At 35.2% G+C, this 22,431-nt stretch overlaps 1 protein-coding gene across 3 annotated transcripts in view; it reads left to right on the top strand.

Moving 5' to 3' along the window:
• Positions 1 to 22,431, top strand: part of ATG5 (autophagy related 5) — a 116,961-nt gene that overhangs the window by 2,963 nt on the left and 91,567 nt on the right. For 2 of the 3 annotated variants that reach the window (XM_029224234.1, XM_029224236.1), the window contains exons 2-4: positions 2,803 to 2,967; positions 11,437 to 11,564; positions 20,363 to 20,441. In XM_029224234.1, coding sequence (XP_029080067.1) covers positions 2,860 to 2,967; positions 11,437 to 11,564; positions 20,363 to 20,441 — 315 coding nt within the window. In that variant the 5' untranslated portion in view covers positions 2,803 to 2,859. The remainder of the gene's footprint in view (positions 1 to 2,802; positions 2,968 to 11,436; positions 11,565 to 20,362; positions 20,442 to 22,431) is intronic. The other variant, XM_029224237.1, reaches the window with a different exon arrangement.

Here is a 22,431-nt window from a genome sequence, read left to right as displayed (position 1 = left end):
TTCATTCAGGTTTCTGTAACAGGTTACGGAAAAACCCAAACGAACTTTTTGGCCAGCCCAATATTTTTATCATACTCGCTGTGCTGTTTGCTAAGTGTTGTTGGTTGGGCACCTGCCTCTTTTCCAGGCCATGAATTAGATGCAGAGAATACAGCAGTCAAGAGGTAGTCCCTGCCCTCAGGAAGCTTACTTCTAGTAGACTGCATCATTGGTTGGGATTTCTATTCTTCCAAAGCATTGCCTTCAAGTTGGTGCATGGTGTTGATATCGTAGTATATGTATGAGAGGGAGAAATAGTGAAATTCGCTGAATATGAAGTGTGATTGTACAGATTTAGGAAAGAGTTTAGGTGGAAAAGTTTCTTAAGTAGCTAGTACAACTTTTGGATTTACACATTTTATTTATTTATATATTTTCCAATTGTTTAACAAAAATTCCAGAGCCTATTATGTGCTGATTATGCTAACATCCTGGATACAAAGGTATATATGACTCAGTTTCTGCTGTCAAGGAACTGACAGGTCAGTGTGGGGAGGGGCAAGAGACAGATAAGATACACAGCTGCAATTCATTGTTATACCATATAACAATAAAGATATAATAACAGAAGTAATTAGATTATAGTTTGCTTAGTGGAAAGCTTCCCAAGGAGTTAATGTTAAGCTGACTCTTAAAAGAGGATTAAGAGTTGGCCAAGAGAAGGGGCAAAGGGTATTCAAGCAGAGGGGCCATGGAAGCACAGGGAAACCATGTATTAAATACATTTACCATTTTTCCAGTGGTTGGTTACTAGGTGCTAAATACCCAACAACCCTGTGAAATTAGAATTATCTTCAGTTTATAGATATGAGGTTTAGAGATGTCAGGTTTGTTGTCCAAGGACATACAGCTTATATGTGGAAGTCAGGGTTGAAACCCATGTCAGTCTGATTTCAAAACCCCTTAACTACTTTACTGTATAGCATGCTGTAAGCATTTAAATCTTCTCTGTCCTTGTTCTTTGTCCCTCAGCCAGTCTTTTTACCAACTTCTATTCATTCTTCCTTGGAAAGCCCTCCTGTCTCTCATCAATCCACTGCTACCAGTCTAGGTCAGGCACTCATTATATGCCTTAGTTGCTGAAATTGCTTCCTGGCTAGCCTCTCTCTGGCTCTGGATCCCCTTTCGTGCACTGCTACCAGATAATTGTTTTTGTTTCACCATTATAAAACCTTTGTAGGCTTGTTGGATGAAATTGAAAACCCACAATTTTCTATTTGGTGTACTTCATGATCCAGTTGCATTTTATATTTACAAATTTGATATTAAAAGAATAATAATTGCTTTTATTTCTCAGCACATGCTGTGTCCATTACCATGTCAAATACTTTATAGACTTTTTTTTTTCCTAGAACAACCTGGTGACTTTTACAGGTAAGGAAATTTAGACTTAGTGAAGTAAAGTGACTTACCTAGGATCAGGTATGATAGTAAAGCGTGTCACAGCTCAGCTCTTTCATTATCTACTACTCCTCCCAACACAAAGTTTCCTTAAAAGTTGGTACACATACTGCGCCTGCCACTTCCTGCCTTTGCTGATGCTATTTTGCCTTGCTTGGAATATTTGTCTTCTTTTTGTCTGTCCATATTCTACCCATTCTTCAAGTTCAATATCTTTTAAGATTCTTCCCTGAGCACTATAGGTTCTGTTAATATTTAACTTCTTCCCCTCCTGCATTATGAAAGCTCTCACAAAGTAATGTTTAGTTATAACCGTGGACATTTTGGAATTGGAAGGGATGTTTGGCAGTAAGTATGGTATGATGGAAAAAATATGAGATTGGAAATCCTGCTGTAGTAGAGGAAAAGTAAAGGCACAGTGAGGTAACAGGGGCTCTGTCTGATTCGTGCATAGAAGAAAGGCTATTTTGAGCAGTGTCCTGAATGATGTGTAAGTTGGAAGGCGAGGTGGGGAAGGCTACTTTAGGGTAAGAAACCACCGGCATGAGCAAAGCCATGCAAAGGACATGAAAGTGCATGGTATGTTTAGCAGATTTGTAAATAATACCTTCTAGGCAATGCCTGAGGTTTTAAAAAAGTTGTTATCACCACCATCGTCATCATCATCTTGTATGCCCTCAGCACCTGCCACAGAGCTGGGCATATCAAATGATCAAATATTTATTGACTCTCTATTGAATGTTATTAGCAGTGTTCAATGTATAATTTTTAGTTATTTTCCTTTACTCTCATAATTCCAGTTTACACTAAATAATGCTTTTGATTATAATAAGTTCTTAAAGTCTTTGACTTTTGAACATTTTTTGAGACATGCTCTGGTTGGTTCTATAAATTATGATGATAAATACATTTTATAGTACTGTGTTATAGGCATTGTTCTAAGTGTTCTACATGTATTAATTTAATTTTCATATCTATCTTATGTGGTCAGTGCTGTTATTCCCATTTTACAGATGAGAAAACTGAGACACAGAGAAGTTATAGGTGAAGAGTTCACTTTAGATAAGCGGTAGACTTTTGGGGCTTGAGAGAATGATGCAAGTATAATTTCACTTTGGCTGTGGTTCATTAGTTGTATATGTAATTTTGAAATGGTTACTTCCGTGATCTCTTTAAATAAATAATAGCTCCACATTTAGAATTTGTTGTACTCATTTTTGCGTTCATTCTAAAGAATGCCCATCACGGAGTTTTTTGAAGTGAATAATCTGTATGCATTCTTTTTTTCCTATAATCTTTCTTTGTTTTGGAGCAGGTTCATTTATACCTGCAAGTATCTAATACTCTTTGTTTTATTTTCAGTTTGGCTTTGGCTGGAAAAGAATTTAGCCTATATGTACTGCTTTAACCACTGGAAGAATGACAGATGACAAAGATGTGCTTCGAGATGTGTGGTTTGGACGAATTCCAACTTGCTTCACCCTCTATCAGGATGAGATAACTGAACGGGAGGCAGAACCATATTATGTAAGTATGTTGATGGTGGCAAATGGGATACCATAACTTTGTCCATTTTTGTAAATAAAGCTCTAAGAACCTGGAGGCTGGTTTTCAACATTTTATATACAATTAGTATGTGCTTATTGTGGGAAAAAATTAGGAGACAGATCTACGAAAAGAAGGAAATAAGAATTACCTCTAATCCTACTACTCAGAGGCAAAAACCACTGTTGTGTTGATGTGGGACCTTCTTAACTTTCTTTTTCTTACGCATATATAGTATATGATAATGAATCATACGTTATGTGTGGTTTTTTAACAGGAAGGTATTTTGAAAATGCTAGGTTCAGACTTGATTCTTCTGTATTTAGGTGGTTCAAAGCAACTATTTAAATTCCTTTTGCAAGCTGAGTGAACATATGAATGTGTGTGTGACTTCATATGTTCATGAGCTAATATAGATTATATGAAATATATTGTTTAATAACATAAATCACTGTATATAGGCTTGTAGGTTTGAGTTAGTGTATTATCTGTTCTAAAAAAAAAGAGTATCAATTATCTTCTGATTTTAGTCTGCTTTTTTTTCTTTTCTAACTGCATATATATGATCCAAACATAAGCATCTGTCAGTCAGAGATAATAGTATCTTGCCTTTTTACTGAATAGTCCCTAGTAGGCAAAGACATTCTCAATTGTTATTTTAGGTTTTTTCTTTTCATCTCAGGTACACATAATATTGTTTACTCAGGAGGATCTGGAGAAGTGGAAATGTATCTGTGGTTCTGGATTATTTCTTGTTTCGCTTTTAAAAAAAATTAATTAATTAATTTTTTGGACTGCATTGGGTCTTCGTTGCTGCGCGCAGGCTTTCTCTAGTTGCGGCGAGCGGGGGCTTCTCTTCATTGCGGCGCACTGGCTTCTCATTGCAGTGGCTTCTCTTGTAGCGGAGCACTGGCTCTAAGTGCGAGGGCTTCAGTAGTTGTGGCCCGCGAGCTCTAGAGCTCAGGCTTAGTAGCTGTGGCACACGGGCTTAGTTGCTCCGCAGCATGTGGAATCTTCCCGGACCAGGGCTCGAACCCGTGTCCCCTGCATTGGCAGGCGGATCTTAACCACTGCGCCACCAGGGAAGTCCTCTTGTTTCATTTAAGTAATGCTTGCGCTTGGCTTTATTCCTGTCTGTTGGAGAGGCAGCAGTATTCCACAGCCTTCTCCAGCTGTGGGAAGTCAGACTGCTGGAAGAAGCTCCTTCAGGGGCCCATTCACTAAATTTTTGGGTAGAGGAACTTGCATTTTTCTCTGCACATTCTCGAATCTGGCATAGGTCATGCAAGTGGTAGATACTCAGGGCATGAAAGCCTCTCCACACCCATGTTAGGGGTTTGTTTTAAATCTCTGGGTTTTCTTAATGAATGATAATTTCAGAGAAATTGGGCAGTCTTTTGTGCTAGTATTTAGGTAGTCGTAGCTGATTATATTTATAAATTTGAGTCGTTTTAACTTTGGAATCCTCAACAATTTTCTGCCTTTAGAAAAACTTCCATAGTTAAAAGTGAAGTGTGATCATAGTTTATTTTTAGAGACATTTCATTTGTTAGATGTATTTTTCCTCTTCTCCCCCTGTAGCATGGGTTAGGATATCATTTATGTTTGTTTCCAAACTAGCTTTTGCTATTTTAATGAAAACTTTTAACTTTGGGTAGCTTTCTGATAGTATCTAAACAAAAGAGTATATGTGTCCAGTTGGTCAAAGTGGCAAAAACTAAGAGATATATAATTTAAGACTGTTTACTTTTATATCAGAGTATGATGTTTGACACACTTTCTGCAGTTAAAAAAAAAATCCAAGTAAAGAATATAACATTTTTCCTTCCTTATATATGAATCTGTTTAAATATGAAAAGACCGTTGTGAGAACTAGAGGGTAAGTTGTTTTCTGTCTGTTCCTAATCGAATTAAAAATGGCAAAGAGTAACAGGGGATAACTGTTGGAGGAAGAGGATTGTTTTGTCTAATAGTAATTGATTTTTTTCTTGAATTCTTCCTAATTCTTCCCCCAAAAGAAACTGTTACATAGTCATTGTGATTATGTTTTTGCAGAATATTGGGTGATAGGCATATAATAAATATTAAACAAAGAAGTGGATTTTAAAACCATGCAGCATAATTCAGATTTTGTTCTTTAAATACATACATACTTAATAAACACATACGTACTTAAGTATAAGAAAGACAATATACAAAACCACTAGCAGTGGTTACCCTTAGAATTATTATAGGTGAGCATTTTAGTGCCAACATGATTTTAGTTCACCTGTCTCTTGGTTGTAAATTAAACTTGAATGTATTTTTTAATTGCTTTAAGTTATAATAATGATAACGTTTTAAAGATTCTGGATGAAATGAGATGAAAATATCATAGCCTGAGAGCCAGTAGACCTCTTTCCCAGACATTCTCAAAGTTCAGGTGAGGTAACATAACAGGATTGTCACCAAGGGTTGAAGAGTCCATTCACGTTCACGTGGAGGTGCAGGAAGGATAGGTGAAAGGGAATGTAGTTTATTTTTATTAATGTTTATAGCTTATTTCTTAGAAACTAGATTTTAAAATATCCACTTGTACCAAATTTATAAATTATTATTCATATAGTCTTCTGGAATTTCCTGTTTGCATTGGAAAAGCATGTTAATGTTAGACATATTCCTGTCTATTTGTTGGCTCCGTATAAATCTTTCAGCCATCATCCTATATGTATATCATTGAGAATTACATCTTATTTTACAGGGAGTATTAGGAAGGAAATTTGTTAGAAAATAGGCAACTTTTCTGTTTTTGTTGTTTCTGTTATATTCATTTGAACTGTTGCTTTTCATTTAGATTATCCAGTATGAAACATACATACTAAATTGCATTCATAGTTTGTGACTTGTTACCAGAGGAAATCACACAGACATGTGGTCATCGATCTGAGTGGACCCTAAACACTTCCCAGCATTCCTTTTATGTTTCCTTAGTTAGCTGTCTCCGTTCTTCTCCGCTAGGACTATTTCTCTGAGTCCTGACCTCATCTTTCTTGACAGGTGACCTCACTTTCTACTTCACAAAGGAAATTGAAACCATACAATAGGACCTTCCTTAACTTTCTGCCACCAAGTCTGTAAAACATATCTGCACTCAACATATTTTTACTTCTCCTCTCTCCTGTTTTAATGGAAGAGGTGTGCTTTCTTCCTAGACAAGGCCTAGCCTTCCATCTGTGTTCTGGATCCCATCTCCTGCTTCTCTATTTACTTTACTTTCAAATTTTTCTATCTACTGACTTCTTTGCAGCATTTATATTGTCTCAAATCCTATCTCTCCTAAAACAGCCCTCTGTTGACCCCATCCTCCTTTAAACTGCTTGCTTTTCCTTCACAGCCAGACTTATTAAAAAGACTGTCTGTACTCATTGTTTCCTTCCCATCTCCCATCACTTACTTCACTGTAATCATATTTCACCCTACTCCAACAGAACTGTTCTTGTCACTGTCACTAATGACATCTTTTTTTTTTTTTTTTACCAGACATAGAGTCTGTTTTTGAACTTTCATTTGCTTGATCTCTCAGCACTATTTGATGTCATTGGCTGTTTTCTCCATTGTTCTGCAGTGCCTCATTCTTGGTTTTGCTTCTGTGGTCCCCTTTGCCAGGGGACCTCTTTTGCTTGTTGCTCAGTGTTGGCATTCGTTGGGGCTTTGCCTTTTTTTTTTTCTTTTTCCACTTCACTGTTCTTCCCCCCCCAGAGCTTTCACTCCATTTTTATGTCTTTGTTGAGCATTTTTATATTGACAGCTCCCCAGGATTTTTCTCCTGAGCTCCAGACCTATATGTCTTTCTGCTGGATAACCTCACTTAGATGTCTTGAAGGAACTCAAACTGAGTGTGTTTGAAACTGGACTTATCATCTTTACTCCAGAAAACCTGATTATCTGCCATCTTCCCTTCCTGTTTTATCATCCAGCTAATTAATTACTCTTACAGTAATTAATATGGGACTCATGCTTTGATACTTCCTTCTCCTGTATCCCTGACATTAATTCATAACTTAGTCCATCTGATTTTACATCTCAAATATTTCATGCTTTTCTGATTCCTTTCATACCCACTGATACAGCCTAGTTCAGGCCACCGTTTAAAAACTAGTGTATTGGGACTTCCCTGGTGGCGCAGTGGTTAAGAATCCACCTACCAATGCGGGGGACCCGGGTTCGAGCCCCGGTCTGCGAAGGTCCCACGTGCTGCGGAGCAACTAAGCCCGTGTGCCACAACTACTGAGCCTGCGCTCTAGAGCCCACGAGCCACAACTACTGAGCCCGCATGCCACAACTACTGAAGCCCGCGTGCCTAGAGCCCGTGCTCCACAATGAGAGAAGCCACCGCAATGAGAAACTCGCGCACCGCAACAAAGAGTAGCCCCCTCTCGCCCCTGTGCGTAGCAACGAAGACCCAACACAGCCAAATAAATAAATAAATTTATAAAACAACAACAACAACAAAAAACTAGTGTATTGTATAGTATTAACTAATTTCCCTGGTTTCAGTCTTGCCCTCTTTCCATTTTCCAGTCTGCAGTTGGAGTCATCTTTTCAGAACACGTATCTGACATTGTCACCTGCCAGCTAGAAACCTTTAGTGGCTTTTCATTGTCTTTAGGATCCTTAATATAGTTTGCAAGGTTCTTCATGATCTGGTCCCTTGCTTCTTCAGTATTATTCTGTCCTAAACCTCTACAGTCCTGTTGTATTCAACTTCTTATAATTCCTCACGTGCCAGTCTTTGTCCTTTAGTATTCACGCCATGCCTTCTTGCAGTTCCCTCTGCTGGAATGAGCAGCAGTATCTCCCACCCCTACTCACACCCAGACATCCACACCAGCGCATGTTTGGTTCATTCCTGTTTCCTTTTTGACCCTTGCCTTAAAATTGACTTCCTGTCAAGGCTTCCCTGAGCTCCTAGGTTGGGTTAAATTTCTTTGCTACTTGCTTCTATAACGTTCTTTACTTCCTCTTTGCATTCATCGTATTTGTAATTTTGTTTTCACTGTCTGCCTCTCAAGCCTGTAAGCTCCATGAGGGGAAGAATTCTTTGTCTCATTCAGTGCTCTATCCTCCTCACCTAGTGTGTTGCCTCACACATTGAAATGGGACAGAATTCTAGTGTATTTTAATTCTGTTTTTGTTTTTAGGTAAGTGAATCTCTAATTTTATAATTGAAAATTGTTGGACAAAATAGGATTTGGTGTAAACAAATAATATTACGGGCACTTTTCTTATGAAACATAAGTAATCTATACAACTATGTAAAACATGTATTACTTATAAGCTGTACAGAAAAAGAAAATGAATTACTTGTGTCATACTGAGTACTTGACAGTGCTGAATGAGGAATAAGGGAATGACAGAGTCCACGTAGTGGACAGTGTCCCCGGGGGGGTTAATCCTTTTTGTATTAAAAGAACTTAAAGAACCTTGAAGACATTAATTAAAGTGAAATAAGCCAGACACAAAAGGACAAATATTTTATGATTGCATTTAGATGAGGTACCTAGAATGGTCTAATTCAAAGAGACAGAAAGTAAAAAAGTGATTGCAAAGGGCCGGGGGGAAGAGGAGAACGGGGGAATTACTGTTTAATAGGTACAGCGTTCGAGTTTGGGATGATGAAAAGTTCCGGAGATGGACAGTGGTGATAGTTGCACAGCAGTGTGGACGTACTTAATGCCACTGAACTATACACTTAAAATGGTTAACCTGGTAAATTTAACACTAGGTATATTTTACCACAATTTTTAAAAATGAACTTGAAGTAAACCAATTTGATACACCAAAGAAAAACCTTATGTGATACAATCTGGATGTAGAAGGCAGGGTGATGTCTTTTTGCTGTTATTTTCTCTCCCTTTTTACCTATTTAAATATTTACTAGATAAAGTATCTATACCTACTCTAGTTATTTCTTAGTGCTACTATGTATAGATATTTATGTTAGTTACTGATTACTCACACAGGCTAATTTAGGACAGAAGATTCCAGCTACATTTTAGTGTACCTTCTGTCTGAAGAATGAGCATTCTTTTACAATTTATCACTTTTGACCTTTTGTCCCACTTAACCTTTTGCATCTCTGATTCATTCAGCAAATATTTATTGTATGCCTGCTATGAAGCAGGCACGATTTTGGGCATTGGGAATGTTAGTTAGCAGTGAACAAAACAGATGAAAACCCCTGTCTTACTGGAGCTTACATTCTAATGTTCCTCATTCCTTATTGTAAATAAGTTTTTGTTTCATGAAAATCATTTGTGAATTTTTCAGCATATTTGGTTGAACCCTATGCATGTAGTACAGCTCTTTCCAAAATCAGGAGTTGATATCCATACTCATTTAGTCCTGATATATCTTCCTTCCTATGATCTCCATAGGGTAATATCATTCTCTACAGAATAGATAGCTATGCAATGCCCAACAGACATTTTAAATTACAGTCCTTGACTTACTAACATAGAACTATTGGACTAATAGACCATACTTATTTATTTTTTAAAAATGGCTAATTTACCGTGCTATTTTAATTTCTTAGAGACTGTCCATGATACTTCTGCACTTGATTCTGTCATTTCTGACTCTAATGAATCATTTCTTTGCCATTTATTTAATAGAATATGGTTTTGGCAAGTTATTTAAGCTGTATGTAAAATAGAGGTGATAATAATTCTGCCTGTAAAACAGCTAGTGCTTTTCCTTATACATAGTATTAGTTTCCTTTTTTTTTCTTCCCTAATCACATTCTAGTTGTTTCTTTATAAAAGAGGAACTTATGTTCTGTTGAATCCACACAGCTATCCAACACCTTGTTCCTAGTATTAGTACCTTTTATTCCATACTGGAGCATGCCAACTACTGCCCATACCCCTGTACCCTGTAGCTCCTAGGACTACTGTCATGTTCCCTTACCTAACTGGGGCCTGTTACCTTGATCTTCAGTGATTAAGTATCAGAGTCCCTTTAACCAGAATATTTCTCTTTGTATATATTTCCCAGCCTGCTACATAATTCTACTTAATTTACTGATCAAAAGACATAACCTTGAATAAGCAGCATGAAAACGGATGCAGAGTTACACTCACAAAAGCAGCTGAAAGAGAGTAACAAAACAGTTTTACCAGCAAAAGAAGACAGAAGCTTAGGAAAACAAGAAATGGCTAGAGAGTCTGCTGCAAAGGAGGAAAATACATGAATTTTTGCCAGTTTCCTCCTTTTATCTACTTGTAGGTTCTTTAAATAAATTCTTGCTCTTTTATGTTTTCTTTCTCGGTACCTTTCCTAGGGGAAAAACGCTGACAGCCTTCATACTATTCCAGTTGAGGCTTTACCAACCTCAGTGTTCCTTTCCAGACTTTTCTCTCTCCAGAGTCCAAGTAGGTCCAGCCTCCATAAGGATAGATTGAGGGAGTTGATTGACAGTGGGAGGATCATCAGTCTACCAGCGTTATACTCTAAGCTTGTACTTCATTGCATTTAAATATTTAAATGTGTAGCTCAAAAGTCAGTCATCTAACTTACCTCTCTCCTTGAGATTTCTTCATTAGTAATCACAAAAATCTGTTCTGACTTCCAGACCTCCCCCACTTTTCCATTCCTTCTTTCTCATCTCATGTAATATTTCCTTAACAGATTTCCTGTCTAGAATCTTACCTTATTGCAGTTTTTACATACAATGGCTAGAATATTCCTCAAGTACTGTTTTTCATCATGCCATTAATGGTATCATAGTAGGCTTCACTGTTTATCAAATGAAAATTTCTATTCCACCTTCAAAGGTCTTTCTATTGCTGCCATGAAGTATTTTTGTAAGTACTTTTTATGAGTTTTCTTTATTTTGTTTTGTTTTTAGCCTCCACTTTATTTTAGCCTCATAGAAAAGGATAGATTTTGTCCTTGTCTTGGTGTTCTTCACTGCAACTAAGCCAGTACACAGTAGATTATCAAAATGTGATGGACCAATTGAGAAGTCCTGATTGATAAGTCAAGGTGTACATTAGACTGAGTTGATTATCTTCTCAGAAGTTGAATTAACTCAGGTGAATCATATTAATTTTTAAGTTAAATTTGATAGAACTAATAAGTATCCTAAATAGTATGACATATGATTGCGTTGTATTTTTATTTGGAAAAAAGTATTACAGAAAGATTGCACATAGACTTGTGTTGTTTATTATTCTAGGCATTTATCTTATAAGCTATACATAAGTAATGACCTCATAAGAAATTTTAAAACATCTTAGCCTTTAGCCTTTGATTTTCTATAAAAAGCAGTTGACATTGTGTGGAATATTCAAAATAATGCAAAGAAAATGGTTGTTTTTCAGAATATTCAAAATATATTAAAAAACCTATTTAGTATATTTCTTTTTGAAAAAATAGTAAATAAATATGGTTTACAAATTTTCATTTCAGTTGCTTTTGCCAAGAGTAAGTTATTTGACGTTGGTAACTGACAAAGTGAAAAAGCACTTTCAGAAGGTTATGAGACAAGAAGACATTAGTGAGATATGGTTTGAATATGAAGGCACACCACTGAAATGGTGAGTGAATTTTTCTGCATTATTAAGCGTTGAGTATATACTAGCTTTAAGAAGGTATAGTGCCTTGAAGCAGTTTTTTAAAAGTTCTATACAAGAAATCACTAGTCTAGCTCTATAATACAGTGAATTTTAAACCAATGCTGGAATATTTTATTGGCAATATTTCTGTCTTCTATTTGGATGCATGGGAGACTGGACAGATTTGTATATTTTCATCAATAGATTTTTTTTATATGGCATAATAATAGTATATTTGGTTATGGAGTTTTAGTTTTTTATTTTTTTTAAACGTATATTTAAAACGCCCTTATGAATAAGTCACTCTGTGACACTATTCAGTTTTGTTTCTATCTCTAAAATCTTTATAAACAGAACTTTATATACACATGATTACCTAAAGGGGCATCTTTTAAACTGATTTTCATATATAGTTGACTACTGTGCTATAAGCACATGTTGTTTAGCCTTGGTTTAGTATTTAAATTATATTGATTTCCTTTTTGTGTGAAAAATAATTTTGGTAGTATATCGGAATACAATTTTTTCAGAAACATTTAAAATAAATATGCTTTTCAGACACATAAATCTGGGCTTATCCATGTATAGATGATGTAATTTTGTACTTCCTCTGTTACTGGGAGCTTTGGTCATTGTGCTTCCAAAAATATTTAATGAAATTGAAGAAATTACAGGGAGAAGAATGTTAAAAAATGATTCAAGATATGCTGAGATATAGGTGTTGAAATGCTGCCATATAGATGTAGTTGAATGAGAAAGATACAGGCTGAGTCAAGCTTTAAGTGAAATATGAAAAATATAAATAGTTTAATAATGGACTTGCTCTTTGAATCTGGGAATAATAAAAAAATGAAGAGTTTTAAAAGAGACTTAAAGCAAATAAAAGGAAGCTAGTAGGTGTGTAATAAGTGCAGCTGACTTGAATCCAAGGATTACTTAGAAACAAGGAGTGAACTTTTAGAACTCACCTTGTGCTGATGAATTTCCAAGAGTGGGTAGATTTCTCTTAATAATTTAGAGACATGCAAGGTGATATCTTGTATTGAGTTATGGGTCACATCACTAACCTTTTTTTTCTTTTCTTTTTTTTTGTATAACGTTCATTTTTTAGTCAAAACAGAATACTGCTTCATAATCACATTATCAGACTCATTATGACTCTTGAATAGTTCTAGACCTCTGGCAGCATAGATAAGTCAATGTTTTCTGTTTCTTTTTATTTCTCAGAAGAATTGGAGGTTTTGGAATGGGAAGGTGGCTTAAAAGAAGTATAAGAGGAGCAAGGATCAGGAGAGTAGAGGGAGAGGAAGGAGGGGGAAAGATTGTGGGTGAGTAGCAGCAATAGGATATCTCTGTGTTCTTGACAGTTCTATCTGTATTACAGATGGATGTTGAAATTGTATTGCTTTATGTGTATTAGTTATAGATTCCCTTAAGAACTCACACGACTGACAGTGGGCTTTTCAGTTTTATCATTGTAAAGCATGGGTTCTCAACAAGGACCCTACTGACATTTTGGACCCAGATAATTCTTTGCTGTGGGAGAGCTACTCTGTATGTTGTAGTGTTTTTAGCAGCAGCCCTGGTAACCCACTATTGCCAGTTGCACGCCCTTCAGTTGTGATTGAAAAATGTTGCTAAATGTCCTGGGGCAAGGGGTGCAAAACCACCCCCAGTTGAGAAACTCTGGAAAAGATGGGAAACCTCAATTTAGCTTTTATGGTAAATGATTATTAAGTCATCATCTTTCAGCTGCCGTTTTAATTTATCTTGTGTGGTGATTATTTTTGTATTTGCTATGATTTGTCTTCTGTAGGTTTGTATTCTATATATGATATCAGTAAACAACATTTGGACCCATTCCTCCCTGTTACGACAGAGTGATGATTTTGGCTTCAAGAGACGTGTTCCTACTTTGTCATTATTTATCCCTTCTGAAAGTCTTTTATTAAAGAGTGAAATTATTTTTCCTTTTAGAGAGCTTATCTGAAAGCAATTGTGTGCACATATCTTCAGTTTAGTTTTTGGGGTGTTAGCATAAGCTTTTTATGCATGATACCACTTTCATAGCTGTGTCTTGCTGTACACTCATTGTATTTAATGGCTTTTGATACAACTTTTCCTGTAGTGTTAGGTATTCCATATATTTGAGGAATGAATAACTTATCGAGGCATGAATAGAATTTAGGACCTCTGGGCTGAGTTCTGATCTTTTCTCTCTTTGCTCCCAACAGTAGCAATTTTCTCTTGTGTGATAAGAGTTACCTTCCTAGAAATAGGCTGTCAATATCTATCTGGCATTTAAGCAGTGGGCTTCCTAGGATAGGATAATCATTGTAGGGAAGCAGCTACCACTGAAGCTTTGGAGGACTTGGACTTTTGAGACCATAAATGTGTCTTAAGCATAGAGGAGCATTTATTTCAGTAGGATGATAATATCTGCCTTATACTTGATTCTTTGGAGTTTTAAGTAAATTCAAGTGAGAAAGGAAATCAAACACCAGTTTAGACAATTCATAAAAGAAGGAAGAAAGCATAAATTGATATTCCTTCTCTCTCTGTAACCCTTTCTCCTATTCATATTAATTATTATTACAAATATTTAATCATCTGTGAGATGCTTGAGCAGGTGCTCTGTACCTTAAGCACCTTAAGCAGTAGCTCGTAAGAGGTGCTACGTAAATGTTTGTTGAATGAAAAAATGAATCTAAATAAACCTCTTTTTTTTATTGAGAAAACTGAGGCTCAAATAAATAACTTACTCAAATGAGCAAGTAGGACCATATTTTGAGGGCTCTTTCTACCATACATGCTGATACTCTGTTTCTTAGTTGTTGTTTTCTCTGATTCTGTATGTTCTAATTACTTATGTTAATTTGTCTATATTAGAATAGAAAAGTATTTAAGAACAGTGGTATGCACATAATGAATACTTAATATGTTGTTGATTTGTAGAGAGATGCCAAGGAGGCCTTATCTGATTAGTGCTTTTAAAAATTATATGGGAAATGGAAAGTGCTGATCTTAATTCAAATTAAGGATCTCTTTTTAAAGAGTGATTTGAGTTGATTAGCCAGCAGAGGGTGCTCTAACATTGCATTTTACGGGATAAAGTTTCTTGTTACCATAACTCGAGTGTTCAAAATTTGTATTTGTTACTTTTATATTAGGCTTATCTTAAGAGAAAAGTTCTTGGTTCTTCTAAAGAATACTTTGTTAGTATACCCTAATGCTAGTTAGATCTTAGGCCTCCAGGTACAAAATTTAGAAAAAGGTTCTTTGTTAACTGTAAAACAAGTGTCTCTACAAGGATATTATTATTTTGTGTAAATTGACTTATTTTCAGGACTGGTTGTTGAAAATGTTGAAACTACCTTTGGAATTAAAAAAAAAAAAGGCAGCAAATACTGATGCTGATCTTAAATGTAGGCATAATACAGTGACCCAGAATTTAATACTGTACCTATGTGATTTCAAAAGTAAATTTTAACAAAGTAATTTAAACATCTTAATTGTAAATATTGTGCAGGCTCTTCTCTTATGTCCAGTCATTTTTCTAAGGTTGTGCATTTTTAGAATTTTATAAATTATTCTGTAAACTAGATTTTTTGAAATGTGGTTTACTTAGCATTTTATACATGTAGTATCCCTTTAGTTGGTTATTTCTGTACTTTTTCATCCATAAGAATAGGCTTAGAAAGCTGAGAAACACAGCACTGGCCTGTAATTGTCTGTGTTTGTACTATAGACAGAGTAACGCAAAATAGATTGTAATCATTAAATTACTTTGGTTTACGTTTGAGTTAAACCCTTATTCATTAGAATGTAATCCTGTTTTCAGTGAATCACTAATGTAGCAAACTTATGAATAGGATGCATTTATTTCAGTGAAATGGAGTGGGACAATAGTTCTCTAGTATATAGGGAAGATTCCTTTCAATACTGACCTTAAAATGCTGGTTTGCTATCTAACTGCAGATGTTTAGACTAGAATGAGCACCCTTGGCTGACCTCAAAGCGTATCTGTTACTGCCATGCCATGTGCCAGTATGTATATGTATTTTAGCAGTAATGAAAGGGTAAAGAAGAAACAACTTATGCAAAAAAAAAGAAAAAGAAAATGTTAATTCATTTAGAGAATTGAATTTAGAAAAGGCTAGAGCAATTTAAGGAAGAGAAAGAAAGTGAATAAAGTGTGAAAGTAGACACAACACTAAATATTCTGGTGCAGTTAATTTTTATAGCGCGGTAGATTGCACCTTTACCAGTTTGGTCCTCTTCTGCGGTATTCCAGGTTCAAATCCTCACCACTTCCTTTTCTTTTAAATTTAGGTTAAATTGGCAGGAGTAGCAATGTAACAGCCAAATGGCTACATTACGATTTACTCACAGTTATGGCTTACATGGTTTCTGTGTTATGGGTTAGGAGCCTCATAACAGAATTACATGGAATATCTGTTTAGAGGAATTGTGCAAATTAGTACTTTGAAATCTTTGACATAAATCAGATAATAGTGTAAGAGAAAGTCAGTACTTTTAATTTTTGCCAGTTCTGTTTTTTAGATTTTCTTGCATATTAATAGATTCATCAGAAATAAGCAATCTTGGAACCAGTTAATTCAGGTGGTGTATTTGTTTGGAGTTAGTATAATACTTGCATCAAAATCGTTCTGACATAAGCATCTACATTGATGATCCACGTATGGTCTATATACTTTGACAATAGATAGAAGTAAATAGTTACTTTACTCCTAAATTTTTCTGGCTTAGTTTTATTTCTAACGATTGTTACAGGATAACTGTTAGCTATTGTATTATTTAGAATGCTCTTATGTTAATATTTTTTATATTTTTAAATCTTAAATATAAGTTTTAGAAATTATCATACTTAAATTTCCATCCTAACCCTTAGTATATCAGGAAAAAGTCATCATCATTTGCTTTTTTTTTTTTTTGCGGTACGCGGGCCTCTCACTGTTGTGGCCTCTCCGGTTGCGGAGCACAGGCTCCGGACGCGCAGGCTCAGCGGCCATGGCTCACGGGCCCAGCCGCTCCGCGGCATGTGGGATCTTCCCGGACCGGGGCGCAAACCCGTGTCCCCTGTATTGGCAGGCGGACTCTCAACCACTGCGCCACCAGGGAAGCCCATCATTTACTATTTGAGACCAATGAACTTTAAAATATATATGTGTGTGTGTATATATATATGTGTGTGTGTGTAAGTCACTTTATGAATAACTTAGAGAAGTATAAAGGAATGGCATATAACAACTTTATTATAGAAATTTTAATAAGCATTTAAATATAGAAATTCAAATTTTCACTCCATGTTTTCCTGGTTTCAAAGGTATATATATACCAGAAGTGGGCAATGTCCTCAATGCAAGTTACTGCTCATTAGTTGTCAAACATTCAAATAGACTTGTATGAGGTTCCAGCTTGTCATCGCTTCTGGCTCTTCTTGCGTTTAACGGCAATACTTTACGAAATTTAAAAAGCCCTAGATCGTGATTTTGTTGTAAAATAATTTCTTTATTACATGAGTAAACATCCTGAATGAGCAGTCCAATTGTTTTTAATTTCTACATCATCTAATTCCTTCCAGTCATCTTTGTGTACAAATCTGGCTTTAATATTTGCCCACTTACAGTCAAGTAAATTGCAGTGTACAAATGGCATTAAAGATAAGAATACTGATACACATCCTTTTAGCAAAATGGAATGGTCTAGGTTCTAGTCATGAAATACTGTATGAAGAAATCCTTTCTTTTGAATGACTAAGTGGATAAGAATGCCATATGTCCTTAGAAATACATTGTTTATGCATTAGTTCTTGAGTTTTATAAAATTCACCTAGGATATCATCATCTAAAGACTCATAGTCTGAGATTTCACTTATATGATCAGTTTACCAATGTCATTAAAGTCTAAAGTACTGCTATCTGTCTCTTTGCAAAAATCTTTTGATTTAATCTAATTATGTAACATCTTCCTCTGTCGATATAGGTGGAAAATAAGACATATTGAATTTTCACCTGTATTAATGAGAGATAAGATGGGGTCTGCATCCTTATTTTATGCTTTTTGGAATATGATATAATGTTTTGGGTGACAAAGTAAGAAAATGGAAGAAGGATGCATTATTATATCTTTCTTCTAGGCATAACATTATTCTTCCAAATTCTTATTATTTTAATCTTTTTTTTAGTTAGGAATAATTGATAAGTAATGATGAAATAATCCCTAGAATGATGAAATAGCAAAATGTTTCAAGATAGAGGAAAAAAATAAGATCACTAAGATACCACAATATATCTTAGATTTGTAGAAGGGTCCAGTGAATTCACATGGCAGTTACTAGACAGAATAAGTTTTTTTCTTCTTTTTTCTTAAGTGAGTTTTCTCTGTGATTTTTGGAAGACTTTTAAGAAAGAATAAAAGGGGGGACTTCCCTGGTGGTCCAGTGGATAAGACTTCACCTTCCAGTGCAGGGGGTGCGGGTTTAATCCCTGGTTGGGGAGCTAAGAGCCCACATGCCTCACGGCCAAAAAAATAAAACAGAAGCCATATTGTAACAAATTCAGTAAAGACTTTTAAAATGGTCCATATCAAAAAAAATCTTAAAAAAAAGAATAAAAGTTATAAAGTATTAATCTTAAAATAGAGCTGCTCAGAAAAGAAGTTCAGAACCTAAAATTGGGCCCATTGGATCTTCATGGTATACCAAGCGTTAACTATTCTGTGGATCTTTGATTTATGCATTCAGCAGCTATTAGCTACTTTGTTCAAGATTCTGTGCACTTGCAGGCCTTTTTTTTTTTTTTAATATTGAGGGTAAAAAAATAACTGATTATTATGAGTCTTTTTATGTTTAAATTGTATTCTAACTCAAATACTTGTTATTTATTTTTAAGGTTGTACTTGATTTTATGTGACTGTATAGATTTTAAGATAATATTTGATTTAACTTTAGAATTTGTATATAGTTCCATTTGTGAATGGTGGAGAACGTGTACAACACTGAATTGCTAGTCATTTTATGGGATTACTGGTGAATCTATCCAATAGGTCAATAATTTGCTAAAGGGATTCTATAATTATATCTGCAGTGCTGCATCGAGTTTGGAAAGCAGTATGCTCTATTAGTTTAAGTACCCATATTCATTCTTAACCTAGTTGCACATAAATCAGAGGGACATGAAGACTAAAAAAGGTCTAATTTGTAAAAGTGCAGGGCATTATGTAGAGCCTGTGCAATTTTAAGAGGTCAGAGAGAAAGATCAGAATTGGATAGAATCTATAACTTGTTTATAGTGCAATATTTTTGTGTTTTTTTTAATTAATATTTTTATTTCAGTTTTTAACTGAGACTGGAGTTTTTCCTGATTAGAGAATTTCCTAAAGGAAGCATTCTGTAATTTAGTTAATTCAAGATTTACTTCATATTCATTCCTAGTTATGAAGGATTTGTGTTAGATACTGACTTTCGACTAGAGAGAAGTTTGAGGGTTTTATTAAGAGATACAACACATATATGACTAAAACTACTCACTGTTTTATTTTGCTAGCAGGGCATTCATCTTAAATTCATTCTAAATAAATATATGATCTCTAATGACTGATGATTTTTCCACAATTATATTATGTAGATGTAAGCAAACATAAATAGTATTAGCTAATATTTGAATATTGATCAGGTCATATATTTGGGTCACTCATTTGGAAGGAAATTAGATGTATTTTCAAAGTTTTCCACTCTTAAATTTAGGAGTAATTCACTAATATATAGGAAAGAACGGGACTGTACATAAAACCAGACAGTCTTCTTTTTGTCTTTGTTGGGAGGATTATTTATTCTGATTCACTGATTAAGCTACTTTAGATTCTTTAAAAGGATGTAAAAAATAAGGTTTGTCCACTGAAATCTGCAAGGTTTGTATTATTAACTTGTTTGTTACTAAATAATTTGCTTCACTGTGAGTAATGGTTATATTAGGAAATGTTCTCTCATTTAGGAAGTCCCAAATTTATTATTTTATTATTAGGCTACAGAAGAATATTCAGTGACTTTGGAAAATGTTCACATATTGTTATATGAAAAAAGCAGGTTATAGCAGTCTGTAAAGGATAAGCCTAATGTATATTTAGATATGTATGCATAAAGAAAAGACTGGAAATTTATATACTGTAATGTTAATAGTAATAAGTACAAAATAGGTGATTGCATGCTCTTTTAGGTGCTCTTCTCAGTTCTTAACATTTTCTAAAATTTTGAGTTTTTTTTTTAACATCTTTATTGCAGTATAATTGCTTTACAGTGGTGTGTTAGTTTCTGCTTTATAACAAAGTGAATCAGCTATACATATACATATATCCCCATATCTCCTCCCTCTTGTGTCTCCCTCCCTCCCACCTTCCCTATCCCACCCCTCTAGAAAAAAACTGGTTGCCCAATATGAATGCTTGGATGATAATTAGATGTGGCAGTACTGTGACATAACCGTGCTCATGGCTGATAAAAGGTGCCTTAGTACAATTTCATTATGTATATTGAGGATTCCCTGGGGAATGGTATGGTTAGAAAAAAAAGCAAAACACCCGATGCCTAGAAACTATGCCATATTAGCCCAGGCAAGTAACTGTGTAAAACATTACCATTCTGTGATTTGTGGTTGAAGTCCCCTGATGTTTGATGTTGAAACATGCTGGAAATTTATTTTGGAGTTGTAGTTTAACTTTAAATATTTATTTTATCTTAAAATATACTCTTTCATTTTTAGGCATTATCCAATTGGTTTGCTCTTTGATCTTCTTGCATCAAGTTCAGCTCTTCCTTGGAACATCACAGTACATTTTAAGGTATAGTTTAAATAACATTTCCCATTTGTCCCACTTGTGGTACTACTTAGTAAGTAGACTTAGAGTAGAATTTTTTTTTAAGTTGTTTATTGCTTTTCCCATGATACTTTTTATTTGCTAAGCTGCCATTAGTGTTTATAAAATGCCTTTCAATTTCTTCTTAACTCTTGACAGAACCATTTAAACATTTAACGTATAAGTGCCTATTCTTTGTTGGAGCTGGATGCACTATGTTTAAAATTTATAGTATTTTGGAATATTTATATTCATTAAAAAAAAAAACCTCAAATAGGAAGAACAAAATCCTGAGTGCATGTGGGCATGGGAATGGGGAAGGAGGCGACCTAACACTGAGTAACTCTAAGGCTCTTTTGATGGAATGAAAAGAAGCGTTAGGAGACAGAAATACAAAGACTTGATTTAAGTCTGTTTTGAGAAATATTAATTCCTGTAGTTTTTAAGAGTCCAGGCTAGATTTATTGTAACCTAATTTTGTCTCATTATTTTATAAAAATCTCATCACTCTTTCTCACTAAACACCCTGATTCTCCATCCTCCACCCCACAAGCAAGTACCGCTGAAGGATTGAACCCCCTCTATTAATTGATCACTAGGCAGTGATTCTCAAATGGTGACATATAGTGGGAGGGAGACATGCTAAGAGTTTGAAAAGTCATTTAGGTGTCTAATTTGCTTTCCCATTAGGGTCACTTATTCAAAGTCATTGCCCAAAGGCTCACCCAGTCTTCCTAAGTTACTTTCCTTTCCGTTTTACTGAAAGTGGATTTGTGGGGCGTTTGCATTTATTTCACTGTTATTTGCACTGATATACTTTGCACAGCACCATGCTACCACAGATGTTAGTTACCACGGAACCATACAGAGTGAGGACATGGTTCTAATATGCATGAGTTTCAGTTACCATGAAGAACAGGGACTGCCTATATGTATAATAATTTAAATGTAGAATGGTAGGAAGGTAAAACTACTCCAAGTATAATAAGTGTAGAGGTTCCATATTGCCTAACAGGTCTTTCCCATTACGTTGAAAAGCATTTCCAGTAATTGATTGTGTGTGTGTGTGTGTGTGTGTGTGTGTGTGTGTGTGTGTAGAATGCACTCTAAAAGACTTTGAAATCTAGGTTAAAATATATCATAGTTACCCACTTATTTATTCATTCAACAAATACTGAGAGCCTGCTGTGTGCCAGCCACGCACTGTTCTAGGAGCCTGGGATATACGAGTGAATGATACAAAAGATACTCAAACAAATTTTATGGTACCTAGTTGGCATTGCCTGTTAGGCCGTCTGTAATTATTGGTTGAATTAGTTGATGGATTGTAATAATGATAGGAAAGGCTTAGAATTCTTATGATTGGCATAGTGTTATGGTTCTCAGAGTGCTTGATGGACCCAGATCCATGGGGATTCCTATTTCCATAATAATATTAAGATGCTATTTGCCCTTTCCACTGTGTTTAAATTTGTACTGATCTGCAAAAGCGATGGTGAGCAAAACTTTTGGCACCTTAGCACAGAGCAAGGCCCTGTACCAAAATGTGCTGGTGGTCGTTGTATTCTTCACCACCACACACTAGGCCTGTCCTGGGTGAAGCAGTACAAATTATTAATTATTATTAATCTTGACTCTTAAGTACATGTCTTTTTAATCTCATGTGGTGAAATGGGAATACACATAAAGCACTTCTGCTGTGTGCCAAATACAATGGTTGTCTTAAGGAAAAGCATTGTGCCCTTGTTTACTTTGAGAGCTACACGAGCCACTTTTCTCACGAAACAGCATTTTTTATTTGAAAGAGTGACTAACAAACTGTGGTTTATTCACACTTGGGTATTTGTTAGTTTCTTTAAAACAAACAAAGTGACCTCTCATTGCAGAGAAAACAACTGACAGTATTTGTTTCCAATAATAAGATTTGCACTTTAAGTGAAAATTAGAATTTTAGAAAACATGTATCTGTCACCAT

The sequence above is a fragment of the Monodon monoceros genome, unplaced genomic scaffold (assembly GCF_005190385.1).
Source record: "Monodon monoceros isolate NGI ecotype Baffin Bay Population unplaced genomic scaffold, NGI_Narwhal_1 Super_Scaffold_15, whole genome shotgun sequence".
In the NCBI taxonomy this organism is placed as follows: domain Eukaryota; kingdom Metazoa; phylum Chordata; class Mammalia; order Artiodactyla; family Monodontidae; genus Monodon; species Monodon monoceros.
Note: the sequence above shows the minus strand (reverse complement) of the source record. Positions and strands in the feature narration are given on the sequence as shown.